The following is a 27,784-nucleotide window of genomic DNA, read 5'->3' as shown; positions in this document are numbered from 1 at the left end:
GTCTCTCCAATCAGTAACTTTACAATTCAATGTGTTAACTTACTTTTAAAGTAACCTCACAAACTTAATGGTGATTGCTGATCATATATTGTCAACAAGATGGAACCATAGCTCATACAGCAAGATTTTTCCAACTTATTATTTTTGATCACTCGTTATAACTGAGAATTTTGTTATGTGAACGTTCAAGATCGCTGGGACAACAGAAGAAGGAATGAAAAATAAACTAAAGAGTATTAAAGATGGACAAAAAAATGAGAATCTCATAGTAGGAAATAAACAAATAAAAAAATACTCCTATTATTTATGGAAAAAACTGGAACAATTGTGTGCCGCGAAATACCAAAGTCGTTGGCAAGGCCCCGTACACAGTCCCACCTAATTCGCTACATCCATGAAAGATCTAGATAAGCGCTAATCAGTACGCGAGTATAAGGGTAACCGTAATGAGAAGGTTGTAAGCCAGGTTATTACCAAGTTTAAAACAGAACCCGAAGCTGTAATAGTCCTGGGAGACCGCGAACACCATACGAGTGGGCAAAACATCGCAAATCAGACAGTTTCTAAAAAAAAAAGATGAACTACCTTGGCAACAACAAACAAGAATTGTTTTAAAAAGTTCAGTGTACTTGGGGAGATATCAGATTAAGAAACTTATCGATTCCATGCTTGCAAAATGTCGAGACGTAAGTAATCAGACAGAACGGATATGCCACAAAGTATTAAACTGTTGAATGAACAAATTGTGAATAAATGAATAAATTCCGAAAAAGCGCTTATGTTAGCGTATTCTCATAAATCATAGATGAAAATTTAACCACGTCTGTTACTACTAGCGCCAAAAATAGCTCAAATATCAAAATCTAGTAGACTTCTTGTGTCCGTTTGCCACACAATGGCCATCCCCACTCGAAATACCGGATCATTGTGAGGTCTCTGTTTACGACGGATAAAAGACTTTTTATTGCTCCCCTGTAATTAGTGTAATTTGAAACTAATGAGCTGTTTAATGGCCATAGAACTAAGAAAAAACTACATCTCAGTTTATTTGCATATTTTCAACGGATTAATATCCCACGTGACAGGTTCCTTAACTCATTCCACGATAATAATCAATTAAAAAACTCCCCACTCCGTGCTCCACTTTTGGAAAAAATAACGAGCAAAAATTGAAAATATGTGTAAGGTGCCAAATACTCTGAATAATAATTAATTAGCCGCTGCCACTATCAGATAATAATTTCCCTTATGTAAGTGCGATTTGAGATCACGATTACTTAAACAGGTGCCCCGAGAAAAAAAAGCGAGGCAAATTCGACGAATGGGAACGTCCGGATTAATCCGGAGAGGAAAAAAACTTTCCATATTAGGATTTGTAAGGTCGTTCGTCTAGGGACATCGAATTTCCTCGTGATGCTATCGATGATAAAAGACGGACGATCGTAAAAATATAAAAAAATGGCGGTTGTTTAGGAATAAATAAATCGCTTATCTTCCACGAGATCGTCTCGGTTTTGGGTAAAACAGGTCGAGCCCCAACAATGCGTAATATACGGTGGGTTACGCGGATTTTGACCATTATTATGTAAGCTGGATTAGGCGACTTCCGTTTGGAAGGCGCTGGAACGAGTTCTGGCGTAATTTATTAATATTAGGAGATGACAGTGGGTTCTTTTAATTCTTTGTTGGTTGGAAGAATGGTCGCCTTGGGATTCGGAGGTTGAAAATTGGAGATCATAATTTTAACGAGGAGAGATCTCTATCCGGTGGTGAGAAGTGGACTTTTTTATTTTATATCAATTTTGAGTGTACATCGGGAATGGTCGAGTGATGTCTTCGACTTGGTAACTGTCACGTTTGTAAAAAATTAGATTGGAATCTCGGGTCAACTTGAAAGCTATGATTATAGAGAAGTTGAAAAATTTCTGCTGCAATCAAACTCGATAGCTATCTTTGGTAGCAGTAGCCGTAATGGTGGATAATCGAGCGAAGCGGTTTAAACTAAAACAGTATGTACTTAGATACACATCCAGTGGGTAAAATTTTAAATAAATAAATAAATAAATAAATAAATCGATAGAGTTTAGTTCCCACAGGTATTAAAGGAAATACGTCAAAAACAAAATAAATTATACATTTTCCGAAGTTTAATAATTCGTTCTAATATCTGTTAGTGAATCCAAAGTTGACATTACCATAGTTCGCTTTTAAATTAAAACTTTCACATATGGATATTGGTGACCTTAATAGTGCGTACGATCTGGGCGCTCTAGTCTGGGATAAAACGACAGATGTTGTCCAGAGTGAGTCGAGGTACAACAAAGTTAACTTGGTTAAGCAAAAAACTAGTTACAATGTATCCTATTATTTAAAAGGTTACTCAAAAAGTTTGATATCAGTCATACTGCAAGGGGTTTCTACAATTTGATAAATACTTTGTAAATCTCATAAAAAAACTTCAAAATTTCGAATCTCTGGTCTCCATTTGTTTGATAAATATATCAAAACATTATTGAATTTACCATCATTTTGTCGGTAGATGAACTAAAACTTTACAGTTTTAGTGAGTCTGCCATAAAGATATCAAATTATCTCCTTAACATCTAACAATTCTTCCCTTCTTCAATTACACTTTGGTGTTCCTCAAGGATTCGTTATCGGTCCCATTCTATTTTAAGTTTATATTAACGATATATTTATTGCTTTGCAGTCTTCCAATTTGATTGTTTTTCCTGATAATGCAAGCCAAGAGGCAATTAAATTCCTATAGTTTGTTTGGCGAACAAATAGAGTGATCACGTGTACGTCATATGTCTACAAAATGAGCGTCCACGCTTCAAAATCTAAATAATATAAAGCAACCATTAGTTTAATTATTATTATTGTATCGTAACCAGTGACAAGGTATTTACAACGAATTATATTGTCATTGCGGATATTTTTATCACTTAAATAACAAAAAAATTATAACTTTTGTGGGAAACTAATGGACGATTTGGTGTTAAAGTATTAACTTAATAAAAATTAAAAAATATAACTTAATTCTAATTTATGGAAGTTTCTTTTACAATTAAACAAAAATATCGTGCTCAATTTAAGTGCAAACAGACACCCTTTGAACAATAACCTATTAGGCTTTAAAAGATCACATTAAAATTACGAAGTTTTATAATTCCATCTGTTCGGTAAACGGAGTATAGTACCAATGTTAACAACTCTTCACTAATTATAAAGTGGTCCAATAACGAGGAATTACTTGCTCTAAATTAAAAGTGCCAACTAAATTTTCCATCGGTTACGAAAACTATTAGGGAATTACTTTTCAGTAATGGCTACTTTCATGTTTTCTCGATGGTTCATGGCCCTCAGAGCATCAAAAAATAGGTGGCAATGACGTCACTCTTAAACCTTCCTAGTGAACACCACTTAAATTTTATGAAATATGTACTCCTTTAGTTGTAATTTATGAATCCACCTCGATTTTGTTTATTTTTTTATTATTATGTAAACACCACTCTTTAATCGAAATGTTGCTGGGAACATTTTCCAATAAAACTCACTAGAAATAAAGCCTTAACCTTTCGTTTTATTTTCTTTTGCCGACGTGAATTTTGTACGTGCTTAATCGTCGAACTTTTGCAATGTATAATAAACAGTGGAAGTTAAGCATGTATTGATAATACATATGCGGACTGCCGAGAAGTTATAACAAGAAATAAAATTCGCAAAGTAAAATTTTATGTATACTTTTTCAAAGAAACTATTTGTTCGACTGCGCTTCAGGAGAGAGAGAAGTTCTAAGCAACCTTAGATCGATTTTTTATTTGACGGTGCCTGGTATTATCAATAGATATATTTTTAACTTATAGGTTTTATCATGTAGAAAAGAAAATTTCCTAAAATCAAATTTTATGATTTTTCAGGGGCGAGCGAAGTTCTGTCTAAATAACTTTAAACTAATTTTTACTTTCCGAGCGTAAGCTAAGGAAGTATAGTAATCGAGTCTATCAGACGAATGGCAACTTTTATATTTTATCGACGTTTCATGACCCCTAGAGTACGAAAAAAGTAGCCTCCCGTTTCCGTCTGTCTGTCTGTCTGTCTGGTGTCTGTATCCACTTTTATCAGACACGTAATCTCCGAAACTGCTGGACCTATTATTGTAAAATTTTGTATGTAGGTATATTAGAAATACCTATCATGTAGATGATTAAATGCTAACCAAAATTTTGATAATCATTCCCACCGACTATTTGATGACGTCATTTCAAAAAATGTCTGTTTTTTTTAATGTGAAAATTTCTCGGAGGTCCCAACTGTGCTTTTTAAAAATGTAAAACCTTCTCGGGGGCGCCAAATGTTTTATTTTTTGAATATGGAATTTTTTCGGGGGTCCCAACTGTCGTTTTTAAAAATGTAGAGCTTTCTACGGGGCCCCAAATGTCTTTTTTTAACGTGAAACCTTGTCGTAGGTTTCAACTCTCTTTTTTAAAAATGTAAAACCTTCTCGGGGGCGTCAAATGTCTTTTTTTTTTAATGTGAAACCCTCTCGCGGGTCCCAATTGTATCTTTTTTAAAAATGTAAAACCTGCCCGGAGGTCCCAACTGTCCTTTTTAGAACCTTCTCGGAGGTCCCAATTGTTTTTTTTTAATGTAAAACCTTCTCGGAGGTCCCAATTGGTTTTTTTAACGTAAAACCTTCTCGGGGGCGCCAAATGACTTTTTTTTAAAGTCAAATCTCGGAGGTCCTAACTGTCTTTTTTAAAAATGTAAAACCTTCTCGGGGGCCCCAAACGTATTTTTTTAAGAATGTGAAACCTTCTCGGGAGCCCCAAATGTCTTTTTTTTAATGTTAAATCTTTTTGGGGGTCCCAAATGTCGTTTTTAAAAATGTAAAATCTTCTCGGGGGCCCCAAACTTATTTTTTTAAGAATGTGAAACCTTCTCGGGGGCGGCAAATGTCTTTTTTTAATGTGAAACCTTCTCGGGGGCCCAACTGTCTTTTTTTTAAGAATGTGAAACCTTCTCGGGGGTCCCAATCGTTTTTTTAAGAATGTGAAACCTTCTCGGGGGCGCCAAATGTTTTATTTTTAGAATGTGGAATTTTCTCGGGGGTCCCAACTGTCTTTTTTAAAAATGTAGAGCCTTCTACGGGGCCCCAAATGTCTTTTTTTTAACGTGAAACCTTGTCGTAGGTTTCGACTCTCTTTTTTAAAAATGTAAAACCTTCTCGGGGGCGTCAAATGTCTTTTTTTTTAATGTGAAACCATCTCGCGGGTCCCAATTGTGTCTTTTTTAAAAATGTAAAACCTGCCCGGAGGTCCCAACTGTCCTTTTTAGAACATGTAAAACCTTCTCAGGGGTCCCAATTGTTTTTTTTTAATGTAAAACCTTCTCGGGGGCGCCAAATGTTTTTTTTTAATGTCAAATCTTCTCGGAGGTCCTAACTGTCTTTTTTAAAAATTTAAAACCTTCTCGGGGGCCCCAAACGTATTTTTTTAAGAATGTGAAACCTTCTCGGGAGCCCCAAATGTCTTTTTTTTAATGTTAAACCTTCTCGGGGGTCCCAAATGTCTTTTTTAAAAATGTAAAACCTTCTCGGGGGCGCCAAATGTCTTTTTTTTAATGTGAAACCTTCTCGGGGGTCCCAATTGTCTTTTTTAAGAATGTGAAACCTTCTCGGGGGCGCCAAATGTCTTTTTTTTAATGTGAAACCTTCTCGGGGGTCCCAACTATCTTTTTTTAAGAATGTGAAACCTTCTCAGGGGTCCCAATTGTCTTTTTTAAGAATGTGAAACCTTCTCGGGGGCCCCAATTGTCTTGTTTTTAATGTGAAACCTTCTCGGGCTCCCAACTGTCTCTTAAAAATGTAAAACCTTCTCGGGGGTCCCAAGAGTTTTTTTTTTTAAGAATATTAAATCTTCTCGTTGCTCCCAAGTGTCTTTTTTTAAGAAGGTGAAACTTTTTTTCTATTGTACTGTGACTAGGACCTTCTATATTATTTTTCCTCCATAGAGGAAGTTCCGCCAAATCAAATTTTATAATTTTTCAGAAAAGGAGTATTTCAGAAAGTTGGACTGTATTTCAGAAGCGAGGGAAGTTCTGGCGAAATAAATTTCGACCCATTTTTTAAATTAAATTTGGAATTCATACTAGTAATTTTCATTTTGAAGTATATTGGATATAATTAATAACCACAAATAATTATTAATTTATGGCAGAAAGCATAGAAGTACATCTGGCGCCTGGCTACTTTAATGTTTTCTCGACGTTTTATGACCCCTAGACTACGAAAAAGTGGTCTCCAGTTCCCATCTGTGTTGTCCGTGTCGATTTTTATCAGACAGAACATCTCCGAAACTACTGGACCGATTGTCGTCAAATTTTACATGTATTTTAGGAGTATCGTGCAAATAATGAACCGCTAACCAAAATGTGTGTATTCACCCCGTCCAACAATTTGATGTCGTGGTTTATGAATCCTCCAAGATTTTTAATTCATAATTATTTTAGAATTTTTTTCTGTACAATATTTTCCACGTGGTTTATTACAACCGATTTCTCGCAGTTATACAAATGGTCGATTTCGCCCTTACTTAGTATTTTTTTTAGTTGTGACTTCTATTATCTATATTTTTTACTTTTCATTATTAAATCATTCAATGAATAAAATTTTACACAATTAAATTTTAAAATTTTTTTGAAAAAACTGGATTTGTTCGATTGTATTTAAGGGGCAGGAAAAATTTTGTCTGAATGACCTAACCATACATTTTAGAATGTTTAAACTTAGCGTCTACTTAAACATTGCATATACATTATATTCATTTCGTGATGTCGTTGATATAATGGAAACAGCAAAGGTGCGAGACTGGACTCCTGCGGTACGCCGGATGACGGAAATAACGGATTTGAAGGAAAATTACGACCTATGAAAATTTGTTGTCTATCAAGTAAGTATGACCCAAACAAAGTAATTTAAGATATCTAATAAAATATAATAGTACATTTGGTCAAACGCCTTCTGGAAATCTGTAAAAATCACATCTACTTGACTCATGTTGTCAATACTTTCTGCTACGTACTGACCAAAGCTTGGTAACTTGTTAATACACCTCTCCACAAACAAATGTAGAATTTTCTAGAAATGCGCCTCGCCGATTATACTAATCAAATGTGTCAACAGTTTTATAATTTTTGATTGTTGAATTTTATTAGACCTAGAATACGAGTGTAAACTCTGCAGTTTTGAATATTTATTCAAGATCAACTTTTTTAGAATCACGACTCAATGTTGGACAGGTACTTTTTATAAGCTGTGGAAACGAAGAATTTGGCTGTGAGCGATAATTTTTTAATAAATTAGAATAATAATTATTCGATTGGTGCTTTTTTTAAAGTTTTTTTGATGCGCTATAGATCCTTGTTGCAAATATGCAACGCGGAGGATAGGTAAGGCGGCCACTAGGTTTTACTTTAGTTTTTGCTATTTAGTTTTTTCAAATACCGTATAAATGATATCGTAAACTTTAAACAAGCTACATTAACATCTTGAGTGCCAAAAAAAGGACCAATCTGTGTGAAGAAGTCATGTCGTAAAGTTGCACAAAATCGAATCTGCCCGCATAATTTCGAAAGCAACAAGAGCAAAACCCGAAAGCGCCAATCTTCGATCGCTCGCCGCCGCTTCCTCAAATTCCTTATCGGAATCTCGGCCAGGTGCTAACCCACTCATCCCACAGCGCGCCACTCGTGGGCCTCTTCTCTCCACCCAGAATCGTCCGAAAACAAACAGCGCAAAAACGCTAATTGCGCCGCGCTCAAGAGTCCATGTCCCCCATGACCCACTTCCTCGCCCATCGATTTAAAGCCCATCCCGTGCAAAAAACCCATCGCATATACCTCCGCCCAAAAAAACCGAATCACTTTCGATCGTCTGATCCAGCGCTCTTCGGTCGCGGTCAACTTTTTTAAAATGGACCATTTTTTACCTGCGCGGGGTCACAAAAGGGTCCGTCTACCTGTGATCTTACCTAATAATCCGACCACCGTCGCGCGTCTCCCTCGCACCCGCGGCGGAAAGCGGGCGCGACGCAGAGGCAAGACGGCGAGATTCCTATCCCGAGGCCGTCACACACTGATTGAAGAAGAATCAAAGGAAGTAGTTAGGTGAACGCGCGGAGATTCGGCTATCGCCTGCGGCGGCGGCGCGGGGGCAGAGGGAGCGTTTTTTCTGACTCACCTGCGGGCACATTTTGCACTGGTACTTCCTAGGTTGGGGGCCGCCGTTCTGCATGCCGCCCATCTTCGTGGCGTTGATGGGCTGGGGGACGACGAGCAGGGCCGGACTCGAACCGGCCACCCCCGGGCTCGAGCTGGACGACGTCGAGCGGCCGGAGGTGTAGAGGCTGGGGGTGCCGCCCATGTGGTGTTCTTCCATGTCTGCGGAAAAGGGTGCGTTAATTGGGGGTGGTTTCAAAGTGCTTGTCAATGTTGAAGTAAAATATTAAACTAGGATTTTTTATGAGGCATTGGCTGAGTTAAAAAAACGTTCGAGGGCCCTCAAAGGGGTTACACACAAAACAATTGGTCGAAGGTTATTTCCACAGAACTTTCCTCGCGTCTGAAGTACAATAAAACAAAAAACTGACCCATTTATTAATTTTTTGAGTCACTCTGTATAACCAGTTCTAAAAATATGAATATAATGTTAATCATAAGTATAGAGTCATCATATTTTGCACATTTTCGATAGGAGTTATTAAATTTGGTAAAATTTTGAGATGACGTCATCAGTTTTTAAAGGAGTCGTAAACGGATAAATTTTTATTAACGATTTACAATTTTTTTTGCAATTTTAAAATTAAATTGTACAATGTTGTTATACGGTTTTGATTTTTTTACAAAAATCTGGATGCCTATGGTAAAAACTGAATGCGGATTCATAAAATAGAAGTAGAGAAGTACGTTATTTTATAAAATTTGAATAATATTTACTATCGTACATTTTGGAGATGAATTTGGTTAGCTTTAGAAGAAAAATTGAAGAATCGAAAAATGGAAAAACCAGAAATGGGAAAATAAAAAATCAAAAATTTGAAAAGTCACAAAATCGATTAATCGAGAAATCGAGAAAACGAAAAGTCAACAATTCGTGAAAAGGAAAAATCGAAAAGTCGGAAAATCAAAAATCGATTAATCTAAAAACAGAAAATTTAGAAACGTTAAAAATTGAAAATTTGAAGAATCCAAAATTTGAAAAAGACTGAAATATCGAAACATTGAGTATCGAAAAATTGAAGAATAAAAAAAAATTAAAAATCCCAAAACTGAAGTGTCGAAAAATTGAAAAATCGAAAAATTATTCTGTCTACAATCTTGATTAATTTTTTTTTTCAAAAATCTCGATGTCTTGGATAAAAATTCAACATGGATTCATAAACTATAAGTTCAGGACTATATTACTTTTTAACATTTAATTGTTATTTAAATATTCGATAAAATTGTGAGATGATACATTTTATTATGCTTTCGATAAACTTAAAACTTTTGTGATATTTCAAAGTATTCGATTTTGCAATTTGAAAGTTGAATTATAAAATGTTAGACAATTTTGATTTTTTCCAAAAAACTGGATGCCTCAGGTAAAAACTCAAAACGGATTCATAAACCACAAATAGAGGAGTAAGTTATTTTATAAAAATTAAACATTTACTATTGTAAAATTTGCGGATGATCAAATAAAATTTGGTTAGTGTTAGAAGAAAAATTGAGGAACCGAAAAATTTTAAAATCCCCAAATTGAATTACTAAAAATTGAAAAATCGAAAAACTGAACATTTAAAAAATTGAAGAATTGGAAGCTTGAAAAATCGAACAAATCCAGAAGTTAAAAAATCGAAAAATGGGAAAAATAAAAATCGAAAATTCGAAATGTCGATAAATCGAAAAGTCGAAATGTCACAAAAACGATTAATCGAGAAATTGAGAAAATCGAAAATTTTAAAGTATCGAAAAATTGAAGAAAAGAAAAATCGTGAAGTCAAGAAAACGAAACATTGAAAGGTCGACAAATCGACAAATGAGAAAATCAAAAAATGGGAAAAATCGAAACGTCGAGAAATCGAAAAGTCGGAAAATCAAAAACCAATTAATCGAAAAACTGAGAAGTTGAAAAATAGAAAATTTAGAAACATTAAAAATTGAAAAATCGAAAAATTGAAATATCGAAACGTTGAGTAATCGAAAAATTGAAGAATAAAAGAAAACGAAAAATCCCAAAACTGAAGTACCAAAAAATTGGAAAATTATTCTGTCTACAATTTTGATTTTTTTTTTCAAAAATCTCGATGTCTAAGATAAAAATTCAACACGGATTCATAAACCACAAATAGAGGAGTAAGTTATTTTATAAAATTTAAACAATATTTACTATTGTAAAATTTGGGGATGATCAAAGAAAATTTGGTTAGTGTTAGAAGAAAAATTGAAAAATAGAAAATCTGAACATTTAAAATACTGAAGAATTGGAAGCCTGAAAAATCGAAGAAATCCAGAAGTTAAAAACTCGAGAAATGGGAAAATCAAAAATCGAAAATTCGAAAAGTCGAAATGTCACAAAATCGATTAAACGAGAAATTGAGAAAAATTGAATAATTTTAAAGCATCGAAAATTTGAAGAAATGAAAAATCGTGAAGTCGGGAAAACGAAACATTGAAAGGTCGACAAATCGACAAATGGGAAAATCAAAAAATCGGAAAAATCGAAACGTCGAGAAATCGAAAAGTCGGAAAATCAAAAACCAATTAATCGAAAAACTGAGAAGTTGAAAAATAGAAAATTTAGAAAAGTTAAAAATTGAAAAATCGAAACATTGAGATATCGAAACATTCAGTAGTAATCGAAAAATTGAAGAATAAAAAAAAAACGAAAAATCCCAAAACTGAAGTATCGAAAAATTGGAAAATTATTCTGTCTACAATTTTGATTTTTTTTTTTTTCAAAAATCTCGATGTCTAAGATAAAAATTCAACACGGATTCATAAACCACAAATAGAGGAGTAAGTTATTTTATAAAATTTAAACAACATTTACTATTATTAAATTTGGGGACGATCAAATAAAATTTGGTTAGTGTTAGAAGAAAAACTGAAAAATCGAAAACCTGAACATTTAAAACATTGAAGAATTGGAAGCCTGAAAAATCGAAGAAATTCAGAAGTTAAAAACTCGAGAAATGGGAAAATCAAAAATCGAAAATTCGAAACGTCGATAAATTGAAAAGTCGAAAAGTCACAAAATCGATTAATCGAGAAATTGCGAAAAATCGGAAATTTTAAAGCATCGAAAAATTGAAGAAATGAAAAATCGTGAAGTCGGGAAAACGAAACATTGAAAGGTCGACAAATCGACAAATCGGAAAATCAAAAAATCGGAAAAATCGAAACGTCGAGAAATCTAAAAGTCGAAAAATCAAAAACCAATTAATCGAAAAACTGAGAAGTTGAAAAATAGAAAATTTAGAAACGTTAAAAACTGAAAAATCGAAAAATTGAAATATCGAAACCTTGAGTATTCGAAAAATTGAAGAACAAAAGAAAACGAAAAATCCCAAAACTGAAGTATCGAAAAATTGGAAAATTATTCTGCCTACAATTTTGTTTTTTTTTTTCAAAAATCTCGATGTCTAAGATAAAAATTCAACACGGATATAAACCACAAATAGAGGAGCAAGTTATTTTACAAAATTTAAACAACATTTACTATTGTAAAATTTGGGGATGATCAAATAAAATTTGGTTAGTGTTAGAAGAAAAATTGAAGAACCGAAAAATTTTAAAATCCCCAAACTGAATTAGTGAAAAATTGAAAAATCGAAAACCTGAGCATTTAAAACATTGAAGAATTGGAAGCCTGAAAAATCGAAGAAATCCAGAAGTTGAAAAATCGAGAAATGGGAAAATCAAAAATCGAAAATTTGAAACGTCGATAAATCGAAAAGTCACAAAATCGATTAATCGAGAAATAGAGAAAAATCAAAAATTTTAAAGCACCTGAAGATTGAAGAGATAAAAAATCGTGAAGTCGAGAAAACGAAACATTGAAAGGTAGAAAAATCGAAAAATTGAAGAATAAAAAATCGAAAAATTGAAAAATCGAAAAATTATTCTACCTACAATCTTGATTTTTTTTTCAAAAATCTCAATGTCTCAGATAAAAACTCAACACGGATTCATAAACCACAAGTGGAGGAGTAAGTGATTTTATAAAATTTAAACAACGTTTACTATTGTAAAATTTGGGGATCATCAAATGAAATTTGGTTAGTGTTAGAAGAAAAGTTATTGAAGAACCGAAAAATTTTAAAATCCCCAAAGTGAATTAGTGGAAAATTGAAAAATCGAAAAACTGAACATTTAAAAAATTGATGAATTGTAAGCTTGAAAAATCGAACAAATCCAGAAGTTAAAAAATCGAGAAATGGGAAAAATAAAAATCGAAAATTCGAAATGTCGATAAATCGAAAAGTCGAAATGTCACAAAATCGATTAATCGAGAAATTGAGAAAAATGGAAGATTTTAAAGCATCGAAAAATTGAAGAAAAGAAAAATCGTGAAGTCAAGAAAACGAAACATTGAAAGGTCGACAAATCGACAAATGAGAAAATCAAAAAATGGGAAAAATCGAAACGTCGAGAAATCGAAAAGTCGGAAAATCAAAAACCAATTAATCGAAAAACTGAGAAGTTGAAAAATAGAAAATTTAGAAACATTAAAAATTGAAAAATCGAAAAATTGAAATATCGAAACGTTGAGTAATCGAAAAATTGAAGAATAAAAGAAAACGAAAAATCCCAAAACTGAAGTACCGAAAAATTGGAAAATTATTCTGTCTACAATTTTGATTTTTTTTTCAAAAATCTCGATGTCTAAGATAAAAATTCAATACGGATTCATAAACCACAAATAGAGGAGCAAGTTATTGAAGAACCGAAAAATTTTAAAATCCCCAAAGTGAATTAGTGGAAAATTGAAAAATCGAAAAACTGAACATTTAAAAAATTGAAGAATTGGAAGCCTGAAAAATCGAAAAATCCAGAAGTTGAAAAATCGAGAAATGGGAAAATCAAAAATCGAAAACTCGAAACGTCGATAACTCGAAAAGTCGAAAAGTTACAAAATCGATTAATCGAGAAATTGAGAAAAATCGAAAATTTTAAAGCATCGAAAAATTGAAGAAACGAAAAATCGAAAAATGGGAAAATCAAAAAATCGGAAAAATCGAAAAATTGGAAAATCAAAAATCGATTAATCGAGAAACTGAGAAATCGAAAAATAGAAAATTTAGAAACGTTAAAAATTGAAAAACCAAAATTTTGAAAAATCGAGAAATTGAAGAATCGAAAAATTGGAAAGTCCAAACATTGAAATATCGAAATATTGACCAATCGAAAAATTGAAGAATAAAAAATCGAAAAATTGAAAAATCGAAAAATTATTCTATCTACAATCTTGATTTTTTTTTTTTTCAAAAATCTCAATGTCTCGAATAAAAACTCAACACGGATTCATAAACCACAAGTGGAAGAGTAAGTTATTTTATAAAATTTAAACAACTTTTACTATTGCAAAATTTTAAGATGACGTCATTGATGTTGGTGGGGATATTCTTAGTATACATACAAAATTTGACAACAGTCGGTCCGGTAGTTTATAAGATTATTTGTTTAATAACAATCGACACAAACAGACACAAACGAGAGACCTATGTTGTCGTATTCTAGAGGTTATGAAACATCGAGAAAACAAAAGTAGCGAGTCGTCAGATGGACTCGATTACAATACTTTCTTAGCTTACGGGCGGCAAGTAAAAATGTAGAAATGAATAAATAAAAATAATAAATAAATAAATACTTATACATAGTAGGTATAATAATCGAGTCCATCGGACGAATGGCCACTTTCATGTTTTCTCGACGTTTCATGACCCCTCGAGTACGAAAAAGGTAGTCTCCCGTTTCTGTCTGTCGTTTGTGTCGATTTTCATTAGACACGTAATCTCCGAAACTACTACACTGATTATTGTCAAATTTTGTACGTATATTATATCATCTAGATGGTAAAACGCTAACCAAAATTTGGTTGATCATCCCTATTAACAATTTGATAACGTCATTTTAAAGAATTCTATTTTAAACTGAGACTCCTTTCGATCAAACTAATTTCTGCGTGAAATTCTTTTTGAAGTTAAAGCTTGTTATTATTGCTGAGAGGCCATTTTTCCAGTTGGTTTTTTGCTTTAAATATATTGTCCGTACTTGTGCAATTTTATAATTTTTCAAAGAACCGGGACTCGTTGGACATGTGTTGTAAAAGTGAGTGATCTTCACTTGGTCCTTTAAAACCCTAATATTATTGGTCGAGGAATGTTGAGGAACATAATAATAACATTTTTGAGTAACAAGAGTGTATAGTTTTTCAATAGTGAGTCAACGTGTTTCGTGAACAATGAACACACCATCAATTTATCGGTACGAGCAAGAAGAATTCCGCCAAGTATTCACGTTGGGTGTCAAAATCGTCGCTATTAGATCATTAATTCACCCAATTCAGAGGAAACAAAACGAAATCCTAATGACTTCATTCCCGTTTTCGCCGAAACGCCCATTCCAATAAAACAAAAGCGCCTCACAGCACCACGTGACCGCCGTCATTTTTAATTATTGGTTCTTTTTCGTTCGCCAAATCCGCACAGAAAAAAAAAAGAGGAGCGGCAATGGTGGTTTGCACATTTCACGGCCAACTTGTTCTTGATCTATGCATCTTCTTTTTTTTTTGCTTCGTCGTTAATTATTTGTTTTATTTATGTTTTCGCATATTTTTTCCCGAGTACCGTTAATGTTGCTTAAAAATTCCGCAAAACTTGTTCGCGACTTGTTAGATTGATTTAATTTAATGATGGTGGAACATGGTATCAATTAGATGGAAGTGAAGAGGAAAATTCGTTGCGAAAGGCGAAAACTGATATCGATTGTTCGTTTTTTCTTCCTCCTGTTTCTTTCTTCGTTTTTTTGAACTTTGGCTGTATCTTGTGTTTTAATCGATACGTGACCGTTACGATGATTGTGGAATTTTGGCTAACTGTACGCACTTATCTCCATTTTGGTGTATAATTTAAAGCTAATCGCTTCTTCGGTAGCCTCTAGTCCAGTTTTAAATTACCAAATATGTTCCTGTTCTTTGTGTTGGCGCGGTTTCGCTGCCGCCGCTAAATCTAGAGCGCTGTGGATAGTGTAACAGGGTCATTCGATTTTAGGTGTTCAGCAGAACGTAGTGCACGAAAATGCATAAGTTTGTACTTATCCCCCTGAACAATTCATGACGTCACTTAAAAATATGTTTGATTTAACTTTGATGCTTTGTTCGGCAAGTTTATTACCCGTTGTGTGCGACGTCGTGGTCCCGAGGCGATAAAAGTGCTGTGTACGTGTTCGCACATTTTTCGTTCGGGATCGCAGCAGGCGGCCCCGCGTTGGGCGCCTCCGTCATGCGCTGCAATTACGCACAATTTCTGTTTCATTGTGCGCTGACGTCACTCGCTGCCAGAAATTTCGAAGAAAACGAAGAAAAGGTGACGAAAATCAAACGAGCGCCGCTCATCTCGGTTGGCCTTGGTCAGAGTCGCGCCTCGGGCGTAGATCGAGGGGGGGCGGCAGGCAAAAAATCCCACATGCAGCGTATATTTTGGCGTGTGGATGTGCGCCGAAAACGAAGAATGGGCGGCGGAGGGAGGGAGGCAAAAAAAATTGCAAGTCAAGATTTCCTGCTTGACGGGTTTCGACGGGTTTACTAGTTGATTAGAAGAGAGAGGCGGCTTTGGAAGGCTTTTAACTAATCAAAACTGTATTCCGTTTGAAATTTTTAAATATCACATTGAGCTGCTGTGGGATCAATTAAAACGACAAGTCGGGTACACCGTGGGTGGTGAGCGGATTCGCGAAGAAGGCGAGGAGGATGAGGTAACGGGTGCAAAAATGAAGAAACGGTAAACGGGACTAAATTGACGAGTGATGGGAGAAAGGTTCGGATTCGGATTGTGGGGCGAAAAAAATTGATGCCGGTCGAAATGAAGAAAGTGGATGAAGGAGAGCTTGATTATGGGCGAATGGCTAATTATAATTAAGGAGTATTTAAAATTAAAGGTACATGCACATTAACGGGACTTGTGAAGTGTGTGCTTTTCTCACTCGAGGGGATTAAGAGTGGGCATAATTAATTGGGCGGGAAAAACGTTGCGAAAAAATATAAACATTGCGAAAAAAATTTAACAAAAAACGAATCGATTAATTTCGTTTTTTTACATTTTTATAAAAAACGGAGAAAATATGTCTAAATATATGCCTATTGATGTTTGTTTATTTAAATTTATGGAGACGAAATGTATTTGCTACCGTGTGCAGGTTTTTTTCTTTATAATTTGATGTATAAATACAGTTTAATTCGCACACTGTTTTATTCAGTATAAGATCTTGTAATGTCACAGTTTCGGGTTTTTAATACAGTGATATAAATAGAAGCGGATAAATAATGAATAATAAATAACGCACGACTGAAAACAAAATCATTAGAGAGGCTGTGCCTATGCTACAGTGGCGTCATCATGATTTTAACCACAAAAGTGCCGACTTGCAAATGTATGACAAAATATTGATCTTGGCCGTTTTTGTTCCAACAAATCGACGAATATAGTTTGAAATACTCAGGATGAATTGATCGGACCCATAGGACACTAGTCGTTCCTTTCGGGCAAACGGTAAGTTTTAAAATTTAGTTAGGTTAGCACAAGATTCAAATTTTCACAAAATCGTGATCTTGAAAACTGGTATCCATTACAGTATTAGCAACATTCAGGAAAAAAAAACAAAATTAAAACGGAAAAGGTGAAGTAACTTGATAGAATTACTCATACAGGAAGTTGAACATTAAGGAATAAATTCTTTAATCCTAAACGACTGCTTTCTTTTTGAGAATCAGTTTTATTTTTTAAAATACACATGTTACCATTAATTTAGATTTTACTGTAATTGTTTTTGGGTGAGGATGACGTCATCACTATATTTTTAAACAGCAAATATATTTAAGAAATTAAGTTAACGGCAAAATGTGTTTTTTTAATTAATTTTACAGAAATTTTCATGAATGCACTGATTTGTTTGAATTTGCAAGGTTATAAACAGGTTTTTGGATTTTGAATTAATCGCCCATTGCTTAAGATGTTTCCGTTTTTTAATAGCGTCTGGAATTTAAAATTTGTATTTGACATTTTACATTGACGTCATTGACGTAAAATTCACTCTTCGTCTACCAAGTTTTTTTGAAAGAATACAAATTGAATAATGGTGCAAAATATCAATTTACAATATACTTAAATATTAGTCAATACAGTTGTTTAGACAAAACTTCCTTCGTCCTCGAAGCACAACAAAACAATTTCGGTTTCTTGATAAATTATAAATCATTAATTTTTTTTTCATGATGACGTAATTTAATATATTAAAATAGAAAATGCACAAAATTTCAAAGCAATCGGTTCGGTAGTTTCTAAGTTAAATTGATTTAAATTTTGATTTTTTTCCAAAAATTTAGATACAACATGAAAAATACGTTCGGTGGTTTGTAAGTTAAATTGATTTAAATTTTGATTTTTTTCGAAAAATATAGATACAACGTAAAAAATACTTGCGAATTAATTAATCACATCCTATTGTAGTGTACATTTTAAACAGGCTTTACTAGGCAAAATTTTGAGATGACGTCATTCAATTTTTGTAGGGGATGATCGAACAAAGTTTGGTCAAAATTTCAAAAGATTCCATCTTTCTGTATAAATCTCAATTAAAATTATTTAAGAAAATTTTGAGATAACGTCAAAAATTTTTTAGAAGGAACAAACAGATGAATTCTGATTAGCGATTTGCCATATTCATGACAACAGCAAAACATATGAAAACATTTCAAAGTAATCGGTTCGGTAGTTTGTAAGTTAAATTCGTTTAAATTTTGATTTTTTTCGAAAAATATAGATATAACGTGAAAAATACGTGCGAATTAATTAATCACATCCTATTGTAGTGTACAATTTAAACAGGCTTTAATAGGCAAAATTTTGGGATAACGTCATTCAATTTTTGTAGGGGATGATCGGACAAAGTTTGGTCAAAATTTCAAAAGATTCCATCTTTCAGTATAAATTTCAATTAAAATTACTTAAGAAAATTTTGAGATGACGTCAACAAATTTTTAGGAGGGACAAGCAGATGAATTCTGATTAGCGATTTGCCATATTCATGACAACAGCAAAGCATCTGAAACATTTTAAAGTAATCGGTTCGGTAGTTTGTAAGTTAAATTGATTTAAATTTTAATTTTTTTCCAAAAATATAGATAGAACGTAAAAAATACTTGCGAATTAATGAATCACATCCTAATATAGTGTACATTTTAAACAGGAATTACCAGAGAAAATTTTGAGAAGACGTCATCCAATTTTTGTAGCGAATGATTGGACAAATTGTCAATTGACCATAGACAACGACAAACGCACGAGAGATACACGACAGACGAATGACAGAAGATGGAAATGGGAAACCTACTTTTTTGTTTTCAACGAAACTAATTTGTTAAAATTCTTATAGGTGATTAATGATTATTCTGAGTGTGCTGTTTTTAAGGCGTAACACACAACGTACCTATTCTTTTTTTTAATAAAACATTCTAGGTGTATACTTTTATATATTTTGATTGACTTCTTCTATGGCTTTACAAGCACAGTTTAATTTTGAAAATTTTGATGCGACGTTGCCACGTTATTCCAATTTTCTTATAATTTTTTGATAATGGAAGGGTTGACAAAAAATCGCAATAGGGCTATAAACTGTGTTTTACAATATTTTAAATCAAATTTTAATGTATAGAGTATATATAAAAAAATCTGGAACTTCACAAATTTCAAAGAGCGGTATTTCAGTTATTTCAAATGGGACAGCCTGTATTTTATTACTGTATTTTACCCTATTTTTGTCCTCATTCTTCTGATATGTCAACTTAAAAGATAGAAAATGCTCAACAAAAAAGAACGAAAACAAAAAATAGAATATGATGCAGTAATAAATAAAAGGTGTTCCATTTGAAAAAACTGAAATATTGATATTTAAAAACTGTATTAATTAAAACATGTTTTATAAATACTATGTATATGAAAATTTAATCTCATTTATGTCACAACAAGGCGTACACCTTTTTTGTCTCTTCACAAAATGTTGTAATACAGATTTTAAAAATAAGCCAACTATGTTTTTTTTGTGAACCCTTTCATTGCTAAAAAAATTTACGAAAATTGGAATCATTTTAAAAATGAACTATAGCTGAAAAGCCTAAGAACAGGTCAATTAAAATATGTAAAGATATATAGGGTGTTTTATTTAAAAAACTAAGTTGTGTGTTAAATAATTTTAGAGTATAGTCCCCCAAGAACCGTACAACTTTGGTCTTTTTTTCTGTTCCTAATAATTAATGAGAAATCGAGAAACGAGAAACGCGCCCTTAGTGACTCACCTGTATATATATGAAAGTATAAGAAAAATATTATCACGTATAAATAAAGTATGGTTTGAATTTAAAGCATCTTAATGAAACATTTCGAAAATTATACAAATTTTTGACCAAACCACGTTTTTTCCCTCAAAATATTTGCAAAATTATGCAAAATATTGTTATAAAATTTTGATTTTTCTCCAAAAATTGTGTTGGCTAGAGTAAAGAATCAAGACGGATTCATAAATCACAAATGTAGGAGTATGTTATTTTATAAAATTCAAATAACATTTACTACGCAAGATTTTGAGACGATGTCATCCACTTAGTGGTAGGGTTAATCAGACAAATTTTGGTTACCACTGTACCTACACGACCTTCCTCAATTACGTACAACATTTGACGACAATCAGTCCGGTAGTTTCAATGGTTATCTGTGTAATTAAAATCGACACAGGCAAACGAAAAACGAAGACGTATTTTTTCACACCCTAGGGGCCATGAAACGTCGAGAAACATGAAATTACTTGTTCGTCCTGCTACAATACGCTGGGGAAATAAAAATGACTACTCATTTTTAACATACGGACCATATGTGATCTAACACTACCTTAGTATTCGATCTAAATCTAAATTACAACCTACATACGCGAGGATTCATGATTCTCAGATAAGAAATAATAACGTGTTCTGATTAAATTTATTTGGTGTGCACGAAAACCGCACAACATTGCTAAATGACCCCTTTTGATCGTATTTTTCAAACATAATATACGACATTTTTCTAAAAGGCGGCACAAATAATTTGCCGTCCAGAAAAAAATTGTACAAGCCACTGTTGTTCTGTTTTAAAGTGTTAAAAAAAAGAGCTTGGAGTTGAATAAGGAATATGCAGCGTCCAGCTCGTTTATTTTGATGAACTGACATTTCATTGGCAGGTCGGTAATTAACGCCTAATTTTCTGGATTAATTCAAGTCTTTAGCATCCTCAATTAAAGACACTTGGACAGTTTATAATTTCATTGCTGGTTAGATCAGAGTCACAGCAATAAATTTCTTTTCCACTGAAGTAATTAACAATAATCATTATAACAAAAACAGGAGTTAATTTAAGAAACGACAAAGAGTCAAAGTGTTGGGTGGCCCACCGCATGGCCAGCTTCTACACTCCTATTTGCCGCATTAAAATAAAATTATGCCACAACCGCGGTCTTGGTCGGGTTCCCGCACCGCCCCAACCCAGCGCACCAATTTCGACGAAGAACCCAGAAAGCTCATCAAAGAGGGGGCCCATTTGCACAATTGCCGCCATCATTCCAAACAATATCAAAACACATGAATATTCAAAAAATACGCAAATTTTCCTTTTTAATGTTTATTTATTTATATCCTCGATGTAAATGATAATTACGCATGCATCGCGCATTTTTATCAAGATCGAAAAACCCACACGACCTCAGACACCTGTAGACCAAAGCACTCTTGACGCTAGCGCAAACAGCACACACATCGCAGTCGGCGCGGCCCGGGTGGGGAGAGATAATTCGGCAGGCAAAAAAAATCGAACGTGACGTCATTCTTATATAATTTTTAATGCGGAACCAGGAGGCGACACGAGCGGCAAAAAACCGGCGGTAGTAACACCGTTGTTGTTTTTGTTAATTTCTTGGTGATCTTCACGATTTATTGGGCGGGTTTTTTTTGGGCTTGGGCGTACGATCGATGGGTTTTGTTGGGCGATTTGTTTGCTCGGTGCAACTGGTTTTGTTTCGATTTCGATGGGTTTAACGTGCGATTTTTTGGGTTGCGCTGGGTTTGAAGGTTAAGGTTACGAGACGGGTTTTCTTCCTGAAATGGTATTGATAAATATCATTCGCGACAAGCGATTTTCTTCTACTTCGAATCCGGGTTTTAAATGGTCTGGACCAGTTATGGATTTTGCGAGTGTTTAATATTTATTTGGTCTAGTGACACGTGGGACTTTTTGCCTGGTTTTTGGTTATTTTTGCTCACTTGGAACCAGTCTTTCCTGTTTGTGTGTTGGTTTTACTGTTCGGTCTCATCTTTCCATATTCCTTTCACTTGGTTTAACGCTTTTACTTATGCTTTGTTGGCCTTGCTTATCTTATGCCCAATTTTTGGATAAGTGTGAGTATTTCTGAACATTTTTTTTCTGCAGAATATTTTAGATTCATTAAACTAACAGCATATGAAAGATATGGGGACAGAGAGTTAATCAGATTTTGAGCTATTTTGGGCAAAAAAAACTTCAATAAATTATTCGGGTTGACTGTGAACTACTTTGTGAAAGACTGTTTCTATTTTTATTGCAGAATAAAATTAATTATGTGCATAAATTTTCGATTTTTTTAATTTCGATGTAGGTATACATATCTGCTTTTATAACTGTTCAAAAAACGCATTGACTCTAAATATTTATTTTATTTAAATACATCGGTTAAAAAGTTTAATGTTTCTTTCATTGATTTTAAATTGTCTGCACTCAATTCACTGCATAATTTTGATTTCGAAGAACCAAATTTCATCAAACACGAACAAAAAAATAAGACAAGAAAATAAGAGAATTTGGAATCGAAAGACGTCAAGAACAAGAACTAAACCACTCATGCGTTTAAGAGAAACAAAAGGTGATGAAATATAAAAAGATACCATATACATACAGAGACAAAAAATGTATAAATATTGAACTGTGATAATCAAATTACAACAAAAAATAAATGAAATAACAAGAAAGCAGTTAGCCTTAGGGAAAGCAACAAAAAATTATTACAAAGTATCATCATAAATGGATGTGATTGGAGATGGAATAAATGAAAATGGAAGTTCGAAGTAAAAAATATTTCAAAAAAGGAAAACATTACTTTAAAAAAACAAAGCCGGCATTTACCAGGAGAAATGGAAGAATTACAAAGGCAAAGGTAAATGGAAAATCGGCAATGAAATCAGTGGGTACATGGAAAGTGATGAACACATGAAACAAAGAAAAATAATCTAGAAATAACAAAGGGAAAACAAAACCGAAAGAAATGAAATGGTAAACAAGAAATTGATAAAGAATAAAAAAGAAAACAGAACTTTCCTCTACCCTGAAGTACAGCTCAACAAATCTAGCCCTTTCAAAAATTTATAAAATTTAATTCTGTGATTTTTACTTCCCGAGCGTAAGCTAAGGAAATACTTATAGTAATCGAGTCCATCGAAAAAAGTGGTCTCCCGTTTCCGTCTCTCTCTCTCTCTGTGTGTCTCCCTGTCTGCCTGTCTGTCTGTCTGTCTCTCAAACTGCTGGACCGATTGTTGTTAAAATTTTTATGTAGGTATATTAGAAATATCATGTAGATGGTCAAATGCCAACCCAAATTTTGCTAACCATCCCCACCAACAATTTAAAGACGTCATTTCAAAGAATTCTATGTTTATTTGATTTAACTGTTATACAACAATATAGTCCTATAAGTGTAGTGGACGAATCCGCTTTTTCCCTAATCGTCTAAATTTTTGCAAAAACATAATGCATTGTATAATTTTCTCTTTTTCTCTTGCATTATGTATTATCTATGTTTATGATGTCATAATAATTTTTTTTTCATCAAATTACCCCACTTTCTCGAAAGGGTGAGAATACGTTCCTCTTCATTTAAAAATGTAAACCATTCTCGGAGGCGCCAATAGTTTTTTTTAGAATGTGAAACTTTCTCGGGAGTCCCAAATGTCTTTTTAAAAAATGTAAAACCTTCTCAGGAGCCCTAAATGTCTTTTTTTATGTGAAACCTTCTCGGGGGTCGCAAATGTCTTTTTAAAAATGTAGCACCTTCTCGGGGGCCCCAAATGTATTTTTTTTATTGTGAAATCTTCTCGGGGATCCCAAAATGTCTTTTTTAAAAATGTAAAACCATCTCGGGGCCCCAAATGTATTTTTTTTAATGTGAAATCTTCTCTAGGATCCCAACTATCTTTTTTTAAAATGTAAAACCTTCTCGGGTGTCCCAACTGTTTTTTAAAAATGTGAAATCTTCTCGAGGTCCCCAACTGTCTGTTTTAAAAATGTAAAACTTCTCGGGAGCCCTAAATCTCTGTTTTTCAATGTGAAACCTTCTAGGGGGTCCCAAATGTCTTTTTTAAAAATGTAAAACCTTCTCGGGGGTCCCAACTATCTTTTTTAAAAATGTAAAACTTACTCAGGAGCCCCAAATGTCTTTTTTAAAAATGTAAAACCTTCTCGGGGGTACCAAATGTATTTTTTTAATGTGAAACCTTCCCGATAGTCCCAACTATTCTTTTTTGTGAAACGTGCTTGGGAGCTCCAAAAGTCTTTTTAAAATGCAAAACCTTCTCGGGTGTCCCAACTGTTTTTTTAAAAATATGAAACCTTCTCAGGAGCTCCAAATGTTTTTTTTTTTAATATAAAACCTTCTCTGGGGTCCCAACTGTGTTTTTAAAAATGTAAAACCTACTCGGGGGCCCCAAATGTATTTTTTCTAAATGTGAAACCTTCTCGGGAGTCCCAAGTGTCTTTTTAAAAATGTAAAACCTTCTCGGGGATGCCAAATGTCTTTTTTAAAAATGTAAAACATTCTCGGAGATCCCAAGAATCTTTTTTAAAAATGTAAAACCTTCTCATGAGCCCAAGTGTCTTCTTTAAAAATGTAAAACCTTCTCGGGGGTACCAAATGTATTTTTTTAATGTGAAACCTTCCCGATAGTCCCAACTATCTTTTTTGAAAATGGAAAAGGTTCTCGGGAACCTCAAATGTCTTTTTTAAAATTGTAAAACCTTCTCGGGTGTCTTTTTAAAAATGTAAAACATTCTCGGGAGCCTCAAATGTCTTTTTTTTTAATGTGAAACCTTCTCGGGGCTCCCAAATGTCTTTTTTAAGAATGTAAAACATCCTTGGGGGTCTCAGTTGTCTTTTTAAAAATGTAAAACCTTCTCGGGGGCCCCAAATGTCTTATTTAAAAATGTAAAACCTTCTCGGGAGTCCCAACTATCTTTTTTGAAAATGGAAAAGGTTCTCGGAAACCCCAAATGTCTTTTTTAAAATTGTAAAACCTTCTCGGGGGTCCCAACTAATATCCTTTTTAAAAATGTAACACCTTCTCAGGAGCCCCAAATGTCTTTTTTAAAAATGTAAAACCTTCTCGGGTGTCTTTTTAAAAACGTAAAACATTCTCGGGAGCCTCAAATGTCTTTTTTTTTAATGTGAAACCTTCTCGGGGCTCCAAATGTCTTTTTTAAGAATGTAAAACCTTCTCGGGGGTCTCAGTTGTCTTTTTAAAAATGTAAAACCTTCTCGGAGGCCCCAAATGTCTTCTTTAAAAATGTAAAACCTTCTCGGGAGTCCCAACTATCTTTTTTAAAAATGTAAAACTTTCTCGGGAGCCCCAAATGTCTTTTTTAAAAATGTAAAACCTTCTCGGGGGTCGCAACTGTCTTTTTAAAAATGTAAAACCTTCTTGGGAGCCTCAAATGTCCTTTTTTAATGTGAAACCTTCTCGGGGGTCCCAAATATATTTTTTTTAATGTAAAACCTTCTCGGGGGTCTCAGTTGTGTTTTTAAAAAAGTAAAATCTTCTCTGAGGCTCCAAATGTATTCTTTTTTGTGAAACGTTCTCGGGAGCTCCAAAAGTCTTTTTTTAAAATGCAAAACCTTCTCGGGTGTCCCAACTGTTTTTTTTTTTTTAATATAAAACCTTCTCAGGAGCTCCAAATTTTTTTTTTTTAATATAAAACCTTCTCTGGGGTTCCAACTGTGTTTTTAAAAATGTAAAACCTACTCGCGGGCCCCAAATGTATTTTTTGTAAATGTGAAACCTTCTCGGGAGTCCCAAGTGTCTTTTTAAAAATGTAAAACCTTCTCAGGAGCCCCAAATGTCTTTTTTAAAAATGTAAAACCTTCTCGGGTGTCTTTTTAAAAACGTAAAACATTCTCGGGAGCCTCAAATGTCTTTTTTTTTTTAATGTGAAACCTTCTCGGGGCTCCAAATGTCTTTTTTAAGAATGTAAAACCTTCTCGGGGGTCTCAGTTGTCTTTTTAAAAATGTAAAACCTTCTCGGAGGCCCCAAATGTCTTCTTTAAAAATGTAAAACCTTCTCGGGAGTCCCAACTATCTTTTTTAAAAATGTAAAACTTTCTCGGGAGCCCCAAATGTCTTTTTTAAAAATGTAAAACCTTCTCGGGGGTCGCAACTGTCTTTTTAAAAATGTAAAACCTTCTTGGGAGCCTCAAATGTCCTTTTTTAATGTGAAACCTTCTCGGGGGTCCCAAATATATTTTTTTTTGATGTAAAACCTTCTCGGGGGTCTCAGTTGTCGTTTTAAAAAAGTAAAATCTTCTCTGAGGCTCCAAATGTATTCTTTTTTGTGAAACGTTCTCGGGAGCTCCAAAAGTCTTTTTTTAAAATGCAAAACCTTCTCGGGTGTCCCAACTGTTTTTTTTTTTTTAATATAAAACCTTCTCAGGAGCTCCAAATTTTTTTTTTTAATATAAAACCTTCTCTGGGGTTCCAACTGTGTTTTTAAAAATGTAAAACCTACTCGCGGGCCCCAAATGTATTTTTTGTAAATGTGAAACCTTCTCGGGAGTCCCAAGTGTCTTTTTAAAAATGTAAAACCTTCTCGGGGATGCCAAATGTCTTTTTTAAAAATGTAAAACTTTCTCGGAGATCCCAAATGTCTTTCTTAAAAATGTAAAACCTTCTCGGAGGTCCCAACTATCTTTTTTAAAAATGTAAAACCTTCTCATGAGCCCCAAGTGTCTTCTTTAAAAATGTAAAACCTTCTCGCGGGTACCAAATGTATTTTTTTAATGTGAAACTTTCTCGGGAGTCCCAACTATCTTTTTTAAAAATGGAAAAAGTTCTCGGGAGCCCCAAATGTCTTTTTTAAAATTGTAAAACCTTCTCGGGGGTTCCAACCAGTATCTTTTTTAAAAATGTAACACCTTCTCAGGAGCCCCAAATGTCTTTTTTAAAAATGTAAAACCTTCTCGGGTGTCTTTTTAAAAATGTAAAACATTCTCGGGAGCCTCAAATGTCTTTTTTTTAATGTGAAACCTTCTCGGGGCTCCCAAATGTCTTTTTTAAAAATGTAAAACCTTCTCGGCGGTCTCAGTTGTCTTTTTAAAAATGTAAAACCTTCTCGGGAGTCTCAACTATCTTTTTTAAAAATGTAAAAGTTTCTCGGGAGCCCCAAATGTCTTTTTTAAAAATGTAAAACCTTCTCGGGGGTCGCAACTGTCTTTTTACAAATGTAAACCCTTCTCGGTAGCCTCAAATGTTTTTTTTTTTAATGTGAAACCTTCTCAGGGGCCCCAAATATATATTTTCTAGAAGCTGAAACCTACTGGGACGTCTCAATGGTCTTTTTTAAAAATGTAAAACCTTCTCGGAAGCCCCAAATGTCTTTTTTTTTAAGTGAAACCTTCTCGTGGGTTTCAAATGTCTTTTTTAAAAATGTAAAACCTTCTCGGGGGTCTCAACTGTTTTTTCTAAAAATGTAAAACCTTCTCGGGGGCCCCAAATGTATTTTTTTTTAATGTGAAACCTTCTTGGGGATCCCAAATGTCTTTTTTAAAATTGTAAAACTTTCTCGGAAGCCCCAAATGTCCTTTTTCTTAATGTGAAACGTTCTCTGGGGGGTCCCAAATGTCATGTTTCGTGTGAATTTATAAAAGTCAATATTCCTTAGAAAAAAATGATCGAAGTTTATTTCGATAGAATTTCCAGTAGTGTCTATTAAAAATCGACCGACAGACGGAAACGTGAAACCTACTTTTTCTACTCTGGGAGTTATAAAACGCCGAGGAAACATGAAAGTAGTCATTTGTTAGACGGATGGCATTACAATACTTCCTTAGCTTACGCTCGGGAAGTCAAAATTGAATAAAAAGTACGGCGTTCGTATACACACAGGTAATATGAAATTAGAATAAAAAAACCTACATGTTTAGAGTACCAAATAAAGGCGGATTCATAAACCACAACTATAAAAGTCTGTTGCTTTATAAAATTTACTATGCAAAATTTTGAAGTGAAGTCATTGCATTGTTGTTGAGGACAATTGGGCAAATTTTGGTTAGTATTTTACCATCTACTGGATATTCATAAAATAGGTAAAAAATTTGACAACAATCGGTGCACTAGAGATAGTGTTTTTAATAAATATCGACACAG

General features: G+C 33.8%; 1 protein-coding gene across 4 annotated transcripts in view; it reads right to left on the bottom strand.

Moving 5' to 3' along the window:
• The window catches only part of LOC135139885 (zinc finger protein rotund-like), a 296,081-nt gene that overhangs the window by 80,741 nt on the left and 187,556 nt on the right, over window positions 1-27,784 (bottom strand). For all 4 annotated transcript variants that reach the window (XM_064070240.1, XM_064070237.1, XM_064070238.1 and 1 more), the window contains one exon: window positions 8,243-8,442. In XM_064070240.1, coding sequence (XP_063926310.1) covers window positions 8,243-8,442 — 200 coding nt within the window. The remainder of the gene's footprint in view (window positions 1-8,242; window positions 8,443-27,784) is intronic.

This window comes from Zophobas morio, unplaced genomic scaffold, assembly GCF_036711695.1.
Source record: "Zophobas morio isolate AGI-343-1 ecotype UQ-CSIRO unplaced genomic scaffold, CSIRO_AGI_Zmor_V1 ptg000038l, whole genome shotgun sequence".
Taxonomy (NCBI): domain Eukaryota; kingdom Metazoa; phylum Arthropoda; class Insecta; order Coleoptera; family Tenebrionidae; genus Zophobas; species Zophobas morio.
The sequence above is the reverse complement of the archived record's forward strand: the minus strand, read 5'-3'. Positions and strand labels throughout refer to the sequence as shown.